The sequence below is a fragment of the Schistocerca nitens genome, chromosome 2, assembly GCF_023898315.1.
Source record: "Schistocerca nitens isolate TAMUIC-IGC-003100 chromosome 2, iqSchNite1.1, whole genome shotgun sequence".
NCBI classification, from domain to species: Eukaryota; Metazoa; Arthropoda; class Insecta; order Orthoptera; family Acrididae; genus Schistocerca; species Schistocerca nitens.
In genome coordinates, this window is record NC_064615.1 from 368,160,298 (window position 1) to 368,176,898 (window position 16,601).

The following is a 16,601-nucleotide window of genomic DNA, read 5'->3' on the forward strand; positions in this document are numbered from 1 at the left end:
ATTTTGGCTTTTTGCAAAACGGCTGAATTTTGCACCCATCCCAAGGACCATACCAAAACAGGACATTATTAGCGGTATGTAGGAAATCTCAGGAAGAAGCAGAAGAGAACTGGCAGGAAATCTGCAGGGTCATCAACAAGTTCAGACTTCAAAAAGTGAACATGACGGCAGCAGAATGGGAGGCTATGTAATCACTGAAAGATGATGCTGGCCCTGTCCTCCTTCCAGCAAACAAAGGAATTGCAACAGTGCTTATACACGCCTACAATTACTGTCATAAAATTGGCTTACTGCTACAGGATTCGGCTTACAGAAGTGATGACCAGGAAAACTGAGGCTCTGCTGAAGAATTCAGATCGACCAGAGGCAATGAAGAACTGACTGTATCCCAGGCTGCCAGTGACACCACATATGTATGGACTGTCGAAAATCCATAGGGAAGAGGTGCCTCTGCAGCCGATACTAGACACCATCAGTTCACGCAATTACAGACTGACCAAACATTTGACGATGTTTCTAAAACCCCTTGTGGCACACTGTTGTCGTCATGTTAAGAACTTGGCCAATTTTGTGAAAATACTTAAGGCTATGCGATTACTAAGAGATGACCTCCTTTGAGTTTCAACATTACATCACTGTTCACAAAAGTACCTCTATGAGACTCATTGGCACTGCTATCTCAACATTTCGAGCTGCACATAGTTTCTCTTTGAACATGCACTGATGACCACCTACTAGAAGTGCAGTGGAGAGTTTTATGAATAGATGAATGGAATGGCTGAGAGATCCTTGCTGGCTCCAGGGATTAAAACCTCTGCATGAAACACTGTGAGGAGATGGCTTTTCGACCTGCTAGCCAGAAACCCAAGCACTTCTTCTGCTATGTCGATATTACTTTTGTTGTATGGAAATGTGGCAGACAGGCACTGGACAAGTTTCTGGACCCCCTTAAAAGCAGCTGTTGTAACATTGCTTTCACTGTGGAAATAGAGGAGAATTTTCTTTCTTTCCTCGACATACTAATAAGGAAGAAGCAGGTGGTACACTAGACCGCTCAGTATATGGAAAGAAGACACACACACACACACACACACACACACACACACACACACACACACACACACCTGTACCTGCATGCAATAGGCTGCCACCATGCATCGTAACAGCAGACAGTTTTGACTGCATGTCATCAGTGATAAAGGAAGAAGCCTCCCAGGTGAACTAAAACTCCTGAAGGAAGTATTCTGCAAAAATGGCACAGTGAAGCACAGATTAGTTTGGCATTCAAGAAGGAAGAGGAAGACGAAAAAGAAAAGCAGTTGCTCTGCTCCCATACCTGGGACTGACCTCAGCCAAAATTGCAAGGCTACCCATAAAATTGAACATAAATACCACTTTCTGACTACCACTGGAGATGAAAGAATGGCCTGGCTCTGCATAAGGCCCAGTGAAAACGGATAAACCGGGAATATACGCCATCGTCTGCAAATGCGGCCAGTAGTACATTGGTCAAACGTGGCACTGTATTTTGAAACGCCGCCTGGAGCACATCAGATATGTGCAACTGGGACAGACAGAAAAATCAGCAATAGTAGAAATAGCCTCAAGGAAGATCACAGCTTTGACTTGCAGGACATCAAGGAGCTTTACTAGCAACCGGCTGTTGGGATTGTGTTGTAGAGGAAACCATTGAAATACAGGATTGCGGCAATCTTGTCATCAGAAAGAAAGAATACCAGCTAAGTGCAGTAGGGAATCTCCTATTAGCAGCAATAGGACAAGAGCATGAACAGAGCACCCACTACCCCCACCAGTGTAGCCTCAGCTCCCTCCCTACTGCCAGCTGTACAATATACTTCACTAGTAGATGATGAGTATGACACTTATCAAACAGTTGCAGTATTTTACAATTGCCCCCATCCCTCATCTGGAAATCTGAGAGGTTTTTACCAAGATGCCAGTACTTCTCCAACAAATTACTGTCTCATCATATTGTTTAGTCATCTCTACTTATTCTGCATAAAGTGCAACAATGAAATTACAAATGGTGCACCATAACTACAAAGCTGTTTTACAGTGTCATGCATTCTTGGAACACTTGTTTCAAATGTTGGTGTCTTGGATGCAGGTTAAAAGCAAAAATTAACTAAGCAAAAGAGTGTTGCTGCCTTCCAGAAATTTTCATAATTGTCAAAATTAATAGAGATAAATAATAGTGATGGGTGTACTGCATTTCATTTTATTTTTGTTTTGTGATTGGTTTACTTGTAGTTTTTTAGTATTTCATAGATTTTCTTTCACATATCATATTTTAATGACTGTAAGACAGACTTTAATTTTTAAGCAGTTTTTTAAGAAATAACATTTTTACCATTTTTATTTTCTCCTCCTCCTCCTCCTCCTCCTCCTCTTTATTGTCATTGTTATCCTCTTCAAATATAAGATGCTCTTCACAGCCATCGAGAGTGTCACGTATGCTACACTTCTTGAAACATTAACAATAATGTCTTCTCTCACTGTAGACCACGACTACTTCATTCACTGACACCTTTGTTTGATTGTAGGTCGTTGCATATCTCCCTTTGGTGTGGATTCGTGGTGGGTTTCATCCATTTGTTCCATTCCTCTCCCATATACACTTGAAACAGTTTATTTATTGCTACATCAAGAGGTTGCAGTTTGAATTAAGTCCTCCCAGAATAACAGCAAGCTCTGTATTTCCATGTCGCAATTTCTCTCTCACAGAATTTTCCAAATGATTACCAAACTGATCTAGCACAAGCAGAGAACTCTTGTCCAATATAGTATCTCTCCCACACTCATAATCCGTAATTTCATACCAGCCTTGTACATCCAACCCTTGACATGTAAGTGAACACCACCACATGATGTTATTTCGGAAAGTTTTGGCATTGTTTTGCACTTGAAAATGATCATTGGTTTAAGTTTAGTACTGTTAGCACAACATGAAAAAACAACAATGTAGTGCATTTTTTCATGTCCCCCTTGTTTTTATAGTTACAGTTTTAGCACCTTTCATGGCAACAGTTCGGTTACATGGTGCATTAAATGTCAGAGTAGTTTTCTCCATATTCGCTATTTTGCTTAGTGCCACACTGGTTTTCTGTAGATGTTGAATAATAAAGCGATGGAAAGATATTTTCTCTTCTTACTCTTTTGGCATTTTCTGAAATATTTTGGTTTTGGTTCGCTTACTAAGTCCACGATGCTTCATAAACCTGTAGCAGCTACCAACTCCACCATTAGTCTTATTAAGTTCCACTGTAGCTTGCTTGGAAGTATGCAATTCAATCATTCTTGTATTAATTCCATTGTCATTTTGACGGTATCCTTAAATCCATTTCAATATATCATTTTCTAGTTTTGGTCATTTTGCATTCAGTCGTTTGTTTGCTAATTTAGTCTTCTTTTCTGTCAGTTCTGTACTGCTCTACCAATTGCGAATGTTTTTTTTTTTTTTTCTTTTGGTGGAGGGCTGAAATGCTGCTATTTCCATGTTCTTCTGCATATGCAGTTTCTATCAGTTTATAGCCCGCATCATATTAATACTTTTTTTTCTTTTTTGCATTAGGAAACTAGCTACTAACAAAAATATTATATTGTTACCAAACACAAATCACTTCCTGTTCAAGTTCACTGGCACCATGGACTGCAATGACATGACATTGGCTAGATGGTGTTCTGGGTTTGTGATGATGGAGTGGGAGAGAAACATTGTTAGCAAACTTATGAATTCCTCCAACTCATGTTCATCGCATGGGCTGCTGCTGCCAGTCGAATCCAGTGTTGCCAGATAGAGAGGGGTTTTCCGCGGTGTTGAATAAATGGCCATTTTTAAGACTGGTGGGAATTTTAAATCAAACACTGCACATTTTTATATTAATTTGGAGTATAATATGCACCTGAATTTTGGACGCAAATTTTTTTAAGAAAAAAGGCATCTTATAGTCTGTAAAATACAATATCAGCTTGAATGATAGCATATTACAGAATTATTGGTTGTATAACGGGTGTTAGTAGGAGAGTAGTAATCATAGAAACTGAGCTTGCAATAATTAACTGCGGGACATTATTTTCATAACTTTGCTCTGTAGGTTTACTTTGCTTCATTTGTTCTTTGGCTTCATTATATTCCAGGTGACAAGCTGAATGAAGGAGATTTGCTGGCAGAAATAGAAACTGATAAGGCTACAATGGGATTTGAAACACCAGAGGAGGGCTATCTTGCGAAGATACTTGTACCAGCAGGGACAAAAGATGTTCCTATTGGAAAGGTGATACAGCTGTTTCATATAATTTTGGCTCTGAATCGGTACTAATAGGTGATGTCACTCTCCGTAGGACACACAGACTCAGTCATAACGTTTCATCTTACTGTCATCCATGGGGAAGAATGGAGTGGAAGTGTGTCTAGCAGTTAAGTTTTGTGCCACAACTAGGTTATTTTAAATTATGGGCCCTCTTAGGCCTCAGATTATTGATGTTTACAATATGAAGTTTAGAAAAAATATCTGTAATTTCATTGACTTTTGGCATAAAAGGGAGGAGGATAGCAGATCTGTTCTCTAATTTAAATATTATGCTTTCATTGGGTAACTGGTGGAGGATGTACTAATAAAACTGGGAAACTTTCAGCAAAGGGTGCCAGGAACGTATAAGTGTGGTTGCACCATGCATAAACAGTGAGATAGGCAATTGATGTTTTGAAACTCGTAAAGTGTAACAGTTAACAAGCCAAAACAGAGAACTTACGACATTTTCCACATTTTTTTACACAGAAAGGTTCTGTGCGGCTTCTTGATACTAAAATATATAGTCAGTCTTATTTGAAACCCTCATACCTGTTTTTAATAACTTTACTTATGTCTTGAGCACACTTTTATTTTTCAATAACCTTACACGTTTCAACATGCCGTCATTTTCAAAGGCAATATTAGATACATTGTATCGCATCAGCATTCTCAATTGTGAGACAAGTGCAAAGAAAAGTTATTAAAAGGGCATCCAAATGGCCACATCATCTCACAGCATATCATGCAAATTGCACCTCGTGTCTCTGTAGGTGCATGGTTCATTTCTGAGTATCCAGCAGCTTGGATGATTTTCAGGAAGATATCAAAATTAGAAAAATTAAGACCTTAGCCTTCCTTACTCCATTATGTTACAAACAATTAAATTTGCTACATCTGTTGATGCTAACATTGTAATTTGAGAACTAAAGGAACATTTGAGACATTGCTTAGTTGTACACAAACTAAGAACTCTATACACATTTTGTCATGATGGTCTCAAGAAATAGCTGAGACCAACAGAAACATTTGAGGAGCTTTATGGAACAGAAGGGGGTTTCTTGGGAACAGTGCATTGCTTCAGTGAATGCACATGCAACAGACAACTTTTGACACAATGGACATTCTTTCCTAGCTGGAATACCTGGAGTTTCAGACCGAAGAGGACTTAAAATCAGTCCTTTTTACACAAGTAGACTTACTCATGGCATACCATGCCAAAGTATCAGCTTCAAAAAAATTTTGTCTAGTTGTACTTCATATCGAAATTTAACAGAAAGTACATTCTGTTTTTTAACACCTGACAGGGACCAATAAAGCCCTTTCACAGACTGGGATTGAAACAGTGCCCTAGCACAGTATAAAGATATCTCCCAAATCCAGGTACCATACACAACAAATGCTTCACCACCTCAGTGCTTAAAGCAAACAAAGTATCCTGATGACATTTAACAAAATTTGATTAGACAGAATATGATCAGCAGAATATAATCAAGTGACAATTGAGAAGACATGGACATGCTCCCAGAATCATGGATATAGTTTTTCACCTACGAAATTCTGGGGCATGCACCTCAACAGCATTCAGTCTGCCCACCCATGCTCTGAATTCAATCTGTCAGAACTAGTAGAAGAATTTAGCTTTTTAGGACTGCTGCTTCACCATGTGCAGCAGTTCAAAACTAAGTGCCCTGCACCTCCTCGAAAACACTGCTTGGGGAGCAAATTGGCAAACTATGTTAAAATTTTACCAGCCATTGATTTCCTTATGTTTCAGTAACTCCGTCTGTTTTAGGCCTACTAGACCTTGTGCATCACATTGGAGAATCCTTGCAACTGGAGCTTCCTGCACAAGACATGGTTGTTGTAATTTAATCCAACCCAAAAAGTCTGTCAAAAAAACTATCTTAATTATGAAAATTAACATACAAAACTTTTCATAGTTAGCTGTACAAAAATTAAGAGTCGTCATATTTATTGAAGGCAACTACTTACCACCACAAGAATTTATTTTATCAGTATTGTGTTTTAACTTTTCATACAATATAAGAAACACAGTTAAATAACATGTTTGCTTCCAGAAAAAAACTTTAACTTGATATGGGATCATAATTTCTGTAAAGTGCAAATTTAGTTAAGTGCAGAAATTTATCAATCTTCACTATTTTCTCAGATCGTTTCTCTCCTAAATTATTCCTTAATTTGGGCCAAATATCTGTGTAGGTGGAAATGATTTTGTCAGTGGATGCAGTGCTGGCAGTGTAAGAGATGAGGCACAAATATAGTAGTTGTAAGAAGGGGTTATTGTTTTTAATAAATTAATCATATGAATTTAAATTGAACTATTTAATCATCAGCACAGAAAGAAACCCAAAAATCTCACTGAAACCCATAAAAACATATTGGGATGGGCTTTTAAAAAATACTTTTTTTTTTTCCAGCCATGACACAAGTGTCTCCATGTTGAAGTATGTATTCTATCTTTAAAGATGTGCTGTTAACATTTACTATAGATCAAAACATCTGTGTTAAGCAATGTGTTTCCAGATCCCCAATGTCCGCCTTCTTGTGTATGTTTTAAACCATGGAGAACAACAGTGGTTAGGCTAAAAGACATTCACCAAGAAAACTTTCTTTTTCTCCCTCTGTAACTTACCTGCCTGTTCCACAGATGATCTCCCCCCCCCCCCCCCCCGAACTGCCTCCCTTGCTGCGCTCTCTCTCTCTCTCTCTCTCTCTCTCTCTCTCTGTGTGTGTGTGTGTGTGTGTGTGTGTGTGTGTGTGTGTGTGTGTGTGTGTGTGTGTGTGTGAGAGAGAGAGAGAGAGAGAGAGAGAGAGAGATAAAAAAAGTGGTATTCACTTGACCTACCTACAGCATAGATTACTTCATGACATACCATTGCCATAGTTTCTAGATGATGACACACTGAAAGCATTTCACATTTTCTGTTGTAATAGTTGACTAATGAGGTGGAATTGGAAGGGAGGGAACACCCGCCATTTGTTTTGCCCCGTAGAAATGGGAGTCCTAGCTAGGCTCCATTCCAGTAGACACATCAATCCACAAATCTTACCTCCTTGCACTTCAAATAAATGTAAATAGCACTTATCACCCACAATACATTGAATGACTTTCCAGTTTTTTCAATGTCAATGCAGAGGGAGGAAAAAAGGAAATTGGAGGATACATCTTTCACACTAGCACTTATTGTGGAAGATATTTTTGGTGCACACTTCTTTCAGTTCACTGATCTCTGTAGGTCACGTCTTGTGACATAACACCTCCTCTTGATCAGACTGTCTACATTACACGCAAAACTCTGGCTCATTAAGAAGACAAAGAGATCAATAACCACACTGTTGAGTTTTTCCAAAACCTCATTTGTTGTCATTTAGGCTCATTCTTTTTGTTCATTCAAGCATGTAGTTCATGGTAACAACAAGCCTTTGCCCCCCTTGCAAGGGTCAGTAATTTAGCAGCTGCTGGAATATAAAATTGTGCAATCAAAAACACTTTTGCATTGATGAATATTCTGATATAGGTATAGGGCAGTGATGGGATAGTAGAAACTTGCTCTGATAAAAGTACCTGAAAACTTTGGCACACTTATTTTCGTGATTCGTCTTTACTGGAATATGTGAAGTTGTAGGCAAATAAAACAACAGCTATAAAGACTCAATACTGTTTGGGAAAAGTTGTATCTTCTGTTAGCTTTTCCATATGATCTTGTCAGTACCAATTAAGTTGTTCTTTGGTTTCTTACAATTTAATCAGGTGACAGCTGTGAAGGTTCGTTTAACTATGGCATATTTTTTGCCTCCATTTTTGTTCAACTGAGCAAGTGCTTTCTCACTCTGACATTCAGAAGATAGTCAATACAGGTGATATTCATACATCAGTAAGGACAGCACTTATGACAATGGTTTCTTCCCAGCCTATGGAACAAAGTTGATGGGCTGCCACAAACTATTCTTTGACAATATATGTTTAAGACATGTTTAAAAATCCTTCGTATTGGTCACATGCATGTTACATCATTACTTGTTCGTCTTCAGAGTAACTCTTCTACCACTGTCCATTAACAACAAAGCTATTATGCATTAGAGTTGAGTACTAGCTTAGATGCATATAATGTCCCACAGTTGTTTCCTGTTTCTTAATACACTGTAAACTGCCACATCTCCAACCAGTCTACAGCAGTTGTTGCATTCAGCTATTTGTGAATGTTAGAATTTCTGAACTTAATGGTCATTTTTGTGTAATTTGTGAACACAAAACTCATGTGGTTGTACTGATGGTTCCCCATTTGTCCTGTATTGGTAGATAATTCGTCATTGTCGTCGTGGTCTTCAGTCCTGAGACTGGTTTGATGCAGCTCTCCATGCTACTCTATCCTGTGCAAGCTTCATCTCCCAGTACCTACTGCAGCCTACATCCTTCTGAATCTGCTTAGTGTATTCATCTCTTGGTCTCCCTCTATGATTTTTACCCTCCATGCTGCCCTCCAGTGCTAAATTGGTGATCCCTTGATGCCTCAGAACATGTCCTACCAACCAATCCCTTCTTCTAGTCAAGTTATGCCAAAAACTCCTCTTCTCCCCAATCCTATTCAATACCTCCTCATTAGTTATGTGATCTACCCATCTAATCTTCAGCATTCTTCTTCAGCACCACATTTTGAAAGCTTCTATTCTCTTCTTGTCTAAGCTATTTATTGTCCATGGTTTCACTTCCATACATGGCTACACTCCATACAAATCCTTTCAGAAACGACTTCCTGGCACTTAAATCAATACTCGAAGTTAACAAATTTCTCTTCTTCAGAAACACTTTCCTTGCCATTGCCAGTCTACATTTTATATCCTCTCTACTTTGACCATCATCAGTTATTTTGCTCCCCAAATAGCAAAACTCCTTTACTACTTTAAGTGTCTCATTTCCTAATCTAATTCCCTCAGCATCACCTGACTTAATTCGACTACATTCCATTATCCTCGTTTTGCTTTTGTTGATGTTCATGTTATACCCTCCTTTCAAGACACTGTCCATTCCGTTCAACTGCTCTTCCAAGTCCTTTGCTGTCTCTGACAGAATCACAATGTCATCGGCAAACCTCAAAGTTTTTAATTCTTCTCCATGGATTTTAATACCTACTCCAAATTTTTCTTTTGTTTCCTTCACTGCTTGCTCAATATACAGATTGAATAACATCGGGGAGAGGCTACAACCCTGTCTCACTCCCTTCCCAACCACTGCTTCCCTTTCATACCCCTCGATTCTTATAACTGCCATCTGCTTTCTGTACAAATTGTAAATAGCCTTTCGCTCTTTGTATTTTACCCCTGCCACCTTCAGAATTTGAAAGAGAGTATTCCAGTCAACATTGTCAAAAGCTTTCTCTAAGTCTACAAATGCTAGAAATGTAGGTTTGCCTTTCCTTAATCTTTCTTCTAAGATAAGTCGTAGGGTCAGTATTGCCTCACGTGTTCCAACTACAGAATCCAAACTGATTTTCCCCGAAGTCGGCTTCTACCTGTTTTTCCATTCGTCTGTAAAGAATTCGCGTTAGTATTTTGCAGCTGTGACTTATTAAACTGATAGTTCGGTAATTTTCACATCTGTCAGCACCTACTTTCTTTGGGATTTGAATTATTATATTCTTCTTGAAGTCTGAGGGAATTTCGCCTGTCTCATACATCTTGCTCACCAGATGGTAGAGTTTTGTCAGGACTGGCTCTCCCAAAGCTATCAGTAGTTCTAATGGAATGTTGTCTACTCCCGGGGCCTTGTTTCGACTCAGGTCTTTTAGTGCTCTGTCAAACTCTTCACTCAGTATCATATCTCCCATTTCATCTTTATCTACATCCACTTCCATTTCCATAATATTGTCCTCAAGAACATCGCTCCTGTATAGACCCTCTATATACTCCTTCCACCTTTCTGCTTTCCTTTCTTTGCTGGTAGATAATTGGGCCCATTAAATGAAGAAAGTTACTCTTACAAACGGAATGACCAAATCGGCTGAATTCATGAACAAACATGGAGAAAGGGACAATCGTAGGTACAGTTAACATATTTAAGTAGTTCAGAATTTATTACTTTGATTCCTTTTTCTAAAAAAGCTAGAGGAATTACTTTTGTATTTTATATGCGAGATTTCACTAATAATTTTTTATACAGGGTGTCACTAACTATTGCCATCTAGAGTAACTCCGAAAGTATGATAGTAGCTGAAAAGTTTGTGGGACAACTGTTGCAGGGGACAACGGGGGCCATAATATGACATCGGTTTTTTGTTGCTTGGTGGGGTCGCATCGGAGATATGAAGGTCAACTTTTTAAATGGGATGCTATAGTTTGGTACTTATTTCCTGATGGCAGCTATCTAGACGAATCCAATGATGTGTAACAGTAAGGTCTTTGAATGCCACAAAGGTGGCATGAACATGCATTTACAGAAGGTATTCTAAGTGATGACCATTGGCATCAGTGCAGTGCTGCAATCTTCCTATCATGGATGGAATGGTATTCCTTATCACGTAGGTACTTATTGAAGCACGTGCTCTGACAATTCTCTCTCATATATCGTTCAAATAGTAAATATTTGCCAAATACGGCGTATCCATCTGATGTGCCGTTGACATGTAAACACCATTCGATGGTTGCGCAATACAACACTAATAGGAACGGTAAGACAAGTATTGTCGAATCAAGCTAATGTGAATGATGTATTCTTTCAAAGAATAATTCGATATGCTTCTCATTTACGGAGAGTGCCAACGAAATTCAGTGAGAGCTAGAGACTTATACGCTGAAAGATATCCTCAACGTACTCACCCTATAGTTGTACATTTAAATATGTGTTTGATAAATTGAGAACAACTGGATCTTTAACGCATCAGAAACATATGCGGCGAAGGAAAGTTACTAACTAGGAAATGGAAATTGGTACTCTTGCCGTTGTGGTTAGAGATTCTTGAGTTAGTTCGCAGCAAATCGCAGTGGAATCTGGCATGAGCCCGAGTAGCGTTGTTCATGTTCTGCATCACCATAAGTATCACCCTTACCATATCAGTCTCCACCAAGAATTAACTAGCATGGATTGTATGCATCGCATTGAATTCTGCCAGTGGGCTCAACTTCACATTCAGAGGGACGACACGTTTATTAATTTGATTTAATTTGATGTTCCAACTACAACTGAAGATATGCAAGAGATAATTTTCAGATCAAGTGCTTGGATAAGTGCCAATGTGATAAGGAATACCACTCAATTCATGATAAGAAGATTGCAGCATTGCAGTGATACCAATGGTCATCACTTTGAACACCTTATGTAAATGCATGTTCATCCCACCTTTGTGACGCTCGTTACCCTTCAAAGACTTTACTGTTCATCTACATCTACATCCCTACTCCACAAGCCACCTGACGGTGTGTGGCGGAGGGTACCTTGAGTACCTCTATCGGTTCTCCCTTCTATTCCAGTCTCGTATTGTTCGTGGAAAGAAGGATTGTAGGTATGCCTCTGTGTGGGCTCTAATCTCTCTGATTTTATCCTCATGGTCTCTTCACGAGATATACATAGGAGGGAGCAATATACTGCTTGACTTCTCGGTGAAGGTATGTTCTCGAAACTTCAACAAAAGCCCATACCGAGCTACTGAGTGTCTCTCCTGCAGAGTCTTCCCCTGGAGTTTATCTATCATCTCTGTAATGCTTTCGTGATTACTAAATGATCATGTAATGAAGTGCGCTGATCTCTGTTGGATCTTCTCTCTCTCTTCTATCAACCCTATCTGGTACGGATCCCACACTGCTGAGCAGTATTCAAGCAGTGGGCGAACAAGCATACTGTAACCTACTTCCTTTGTTTTCGGATTGCATTTCGTTAGGATTCTTCCAATGAATCTGTCTGGCATCTGCTTTACCGACGATCATTGGATTCATCTCAATAGCCGCTGCCAGAAAATATCTCTGAAACGACCCCATCTAGCAACAAAAAACCATCATATTATAGCCCCCATTGCCCCATGCAATATTTGTCCCACAAACTTTTCAGGTACTATCATACTTTCATAGTTATTCTAGATGGCAATAATTAGTGACTCATTATAAGTAATTACAAATTATAGAATTAATATGCTGTTTTAATTACAATACTTACAGAATTGCAGTAGTTTTAAATAGCAAACATTGGCAATAATGGTAATTGACGTGAATATTTCTAACTTTTACCATCATATAGTAATCGGAACTACACTGTAAAAGATTCTTTATTGCAATTGTACAGAAATTACACAGAATTCCCTTGTATTTCCACAAATTAATTTCATTATATATCTCTAAATCTCTAGTTTCACTGTTGCAACTTAATTAGTCATAAGATAACAGAGCAGCATACCTGATGGATTGAGCGGTCTAGCTATAGTATAGTATGGGTGGTATTGTTAAGTACAGGAAGGACCAATAAGAGATTAGCATTGTGTGGTGGGAGTTTCAGATTGAAAATATTCAATTTATCACAACTTTGCAGAAGATAAATTAATCAATTAATTTTTACCGGTCATGTGATTGGTGCTCACTTCTTGTCACATTGATACTTGCTTTGAGCTGTATGCAGCTTGTGGGTCACAGGTTGGACACCCCTGCTCTAAACCATGATTAGAAACATGAGGGCCTGCTTACACTACATTGGCAATTTGAAATTTCTGCGAGACAAGTAATAGGAGCCGGGCACTAGCAAATCATTATTACTTAAAAAGTGTTATGCTTGCTGTGATGCATAGGTACATGCAGGGCCTTGCCAGATGTAGGTGGCTACATGCTGGAAACATTGCTTCCTCCCACTGCAATATCCCCTTCATAAAATTATTATATTAGAGCTATAGTTAACCCAAATTTCAGAGATTGGAATTATTCTCCTACATACAGTATCTTCTCCTCCTGTCCTGGACTTAGCCTCCATTAGCATAGCCCTTCCTCCATAGATCTTGTATTTAAGAACTGCGCATGTCAGGATGGTATCAGGTGGGCATCTGTGGTGTTTTTCCTACACATAAAATGAGAAATGTCAGGATTCAGGGAAAAAATGGGTTTTATTTCCAAGACCCACCACTAAGGGATACAATGTTCAAGAAAACTGGCTACAGCCACAGAGTGAACCACACGTGGCACGGAAAGAGCATTTCACCCTCAATAGGAAGGATTTGTGGATACGTCCAGAGGGTAAGAAAGCTGGCAGGCAAGAGAGACATGCACTGTTCTGGCCGTTACCTCGCCAACCCTCTTGCGACCCTCACGTGACGGCACCCAGTTGTCCCATTGGTGGTTTGTGGCAGAAAGCTGGCTAGTCTCTCAGCAGTACCATGACGGCGTCCCTAGCAAAACGTAATAGCGTGGGAGCCAGTCAGAAGTACTGCAGAGTAGTTTACATAACTGCTCACGGCACTGCCTGAGGCCAAGTTAAAATGATTGGAGTAGAATACAGTAAAAAAATTTTACCATTATTACCCGTTACCATATAAAATTCCTTCCCCTTTCCAAGAGAGCTGGATATGGGTCTGTGGTCATTACAATTGCTGATACTGATCACTCTTAATGACCACTTCAAAACAGTGTTTTTCTTTTGATGTACCTGGAAGGCAACGAACATTTAGTGTTTTTTATTTAAAAAGGGGTCTTAAAATTAATGGAGGCTTAACGTCTCATTTTAAAAAATTGATCATGAAATTTGCAATTACGGCAGGGGGTACAAAGTTCGTGTTTGTACTTTACAGTTTCATTATCCACTGGTGTCACTTGAGTCCTTCATAATTGGATGTATCTGGTAATATAATGTCTCTTTCTGCACACTTTGCGAAGTCATCAGAGTCAGTGCAACAGCCGGTAGTCGACCGTGTACATGGAGCCTAGGCGGTGGTGGGTGCAGTGGCAACGACCAGCTGAGCTGAAGTGCATTGTCACCTGGGCACCATAATACGGACCTGGAGTCGAGATGATTAGAGGGCCGGCTGGCCGAATGGGAGCGTGTCGAGCTCCAGCGACTGCAACACTCGCAGGCGAGAATAGCCTCAATGGAGGCTCAAGTGATTCACAGTAAACAAGGGTAAACTAACAGTAAGTGATAGGAACGAATACAGAATGAGCCTGTAAGAGATGTAATTGGCAATTGATCAAACCAGGCATCAAGCATTTTAATTACATATAGATAGTTTGTTTTTACTCCTGGTATTGGAAAACTACTTTTCCATAAAGTGTTTTTAACATATTTGCATAAAATTTGAGTTGTCAGTTACATGAAACACTATATCTTAACTTATTGGGAGGGCCATTTCTGTGAAGTAGTGTGACTCATCTGACATTATCCACGGTATTCACTGTCTGAATGGGAATGTAGTACAACCTGTATTGGTGGCTCGCGGGGTTTACAGTAGCCATACGTATACCAAATCCATGCAAAGAAGCCATTGACTAGTAGAACTACATGTACAGATGTAACATTTGAAATGACCACTCGTTTGGAATGATTCTGAATGTGCCATTCAGCAATTTGTACGGTAGTAAACTTAGCGATGAAGGAACACAATTTCGTGACAACCAACAAGCAATGAAGTTGTATTCCTATCCCTTGAGGTTAGGCATGCATTACTGAAATGCGAAGCACTCGATGTCTTTGTAAGGCATTTCTTTTATTAGGACACTTTTGATGCATTATGGCAAGATTTGAGTAAGCGAGATGGATCACTGCAAAAAGAGAGGAGCGATACCTCGGTATAATATGGCTGGAAAAGAATGCATTAGTCTTGGTACTGTTGGAGAGATTAGTCCCGATCAATCCAGCTAGATCCTCATTTACAGAAGAAAGCAATTCAGAATAAGCCTGATAGCTTGGCAATAGGGTAAGCAATGAAAGTGAGAGGGTCAAAAAAAATAACTGCAGCAGCATGTGGTCATGGGCGCCGATTGGCAATTCCAGGATAACAGATGCATATGCACCATGCCCCATCAGTAGCATAAACAAACATGTCATCAGAATCAATCAAAGCTTACTCGATCTTCCGCAGAAATCAATAGGTGTGTAAGTTTCACATCAATCGATAGATTATGTGTTTCGGCGTTTCTGTTTGCCTAAAGTCACAGTAGCATGGCCACTAAGCAAGTTCTTCGCAAGTCGGTGTGCCGTATTTTGGCGTACGTGACAGAGCTTGTGGCATCGCCAAGACAATGATTCTGAATGTATTTTTGTGCAGGTAACTGCTAGTGGTTCTCATGGGCTAATCTTTTGCTATCTCCCATTTTACTGGGGATTGCTACTGTACTTCAGTAATTGAAGTAACATGCATTATGGCGCCCACATTGTGCTTGGATTCAGCATCAAAAGTATATTTTGTGTAAAGTGCACTGCATGCATGTCTCAGTGAAAGCAAATAAATTTACAGTATTTAGATAAGGAGGTATGTCCTAGCTTTTGGGATGTTTCCCTAAATTGCCATTTTCAAACGAACAAAGTTACAATAATGTGAAGTATCTATATGTGCTATTTCCCCACAGCTCAGTTTGAGCACCCTCTAATTGCACTCAACATTTTTATGTCTGATATAATAAAACTAAAAATACACTTCAAAGTAGGGAGGCAAGCTCGGAGGGAGGGGGGTAAACTATCAGATAAAATACATAATAAAGTACAGAGACATGCAGACAGAGCTCAAAAACCTTACGCTGAAGACAAACATTTTCACGTATATTTTTCAGTAATAACTGGAGCAGGGCCTGTTGCTATAACTTTTCTCTCAATATCTCTGCCATCATGTATTTCTGCTTATAAGCTAAGCTAAACTAAACTCCGTCCAAACAGGCCTTGGAAGGCCGAACGATACCGACCAGCTGCCATGTCATCCTCAGCCCACAGGTGTCACTGAATGCAGATATGGAGGGGCATGTGATCAGCACACCGCCCTCCTAGCCGTACGTCAGTTTTATGAGACCAGAGCCGCTACTTCTCAATCAAGTAGCTCCTCAGTTTGCCTCACAAGGGCTGAGTGCACCCTGCTTGCCAACAGCGCTTGGCAGAGGAGGGGTGGTGTATTCATTTATGATCTTATATCGATACATGTTTTGTTTCTTTGTGCCTGTACTCTTTATTACTGCAAGTCATCATTGATGGCCTTTGCGGTAATGTATTCAACTTACCTGCGATATCTTATGAATTGTTGTGCTGCACTGGATATTCTTGCAGGTGGTGGCAGTTGATTTTCCAGAGATGAACTTAGCTTGAAGTCTGATAACTGC

The 16,601-nt window shown here is 39.6% G+C and overlaps 1 protein-coding gene across 1 annotated transcript in view; it reads left to right on the forward strand.

The window, feature by feature from the left end:
• The window catches only part of LOC126236186 (dihydrolipoyllysine-residue acetyltransferase component of pyruvate dehydrogenase complex, mitochondrial), a 77,498-nt gene that overhangs the window by 4,658 nt on the left and 56,239 nt on the right, over positions 1-16,601 (forward strand). Inside the window, exon 3 of the mRNA XM_049945286.1 lies at positions 4,159-4,295. Within this exon, the coding sequence (XP_049801243.1) occupies positions 4,159-4,295 (137 nt within the window). The remainder of the gene's footprint in view (positions 1-4,158; positions 4,296-16,601) is intronic.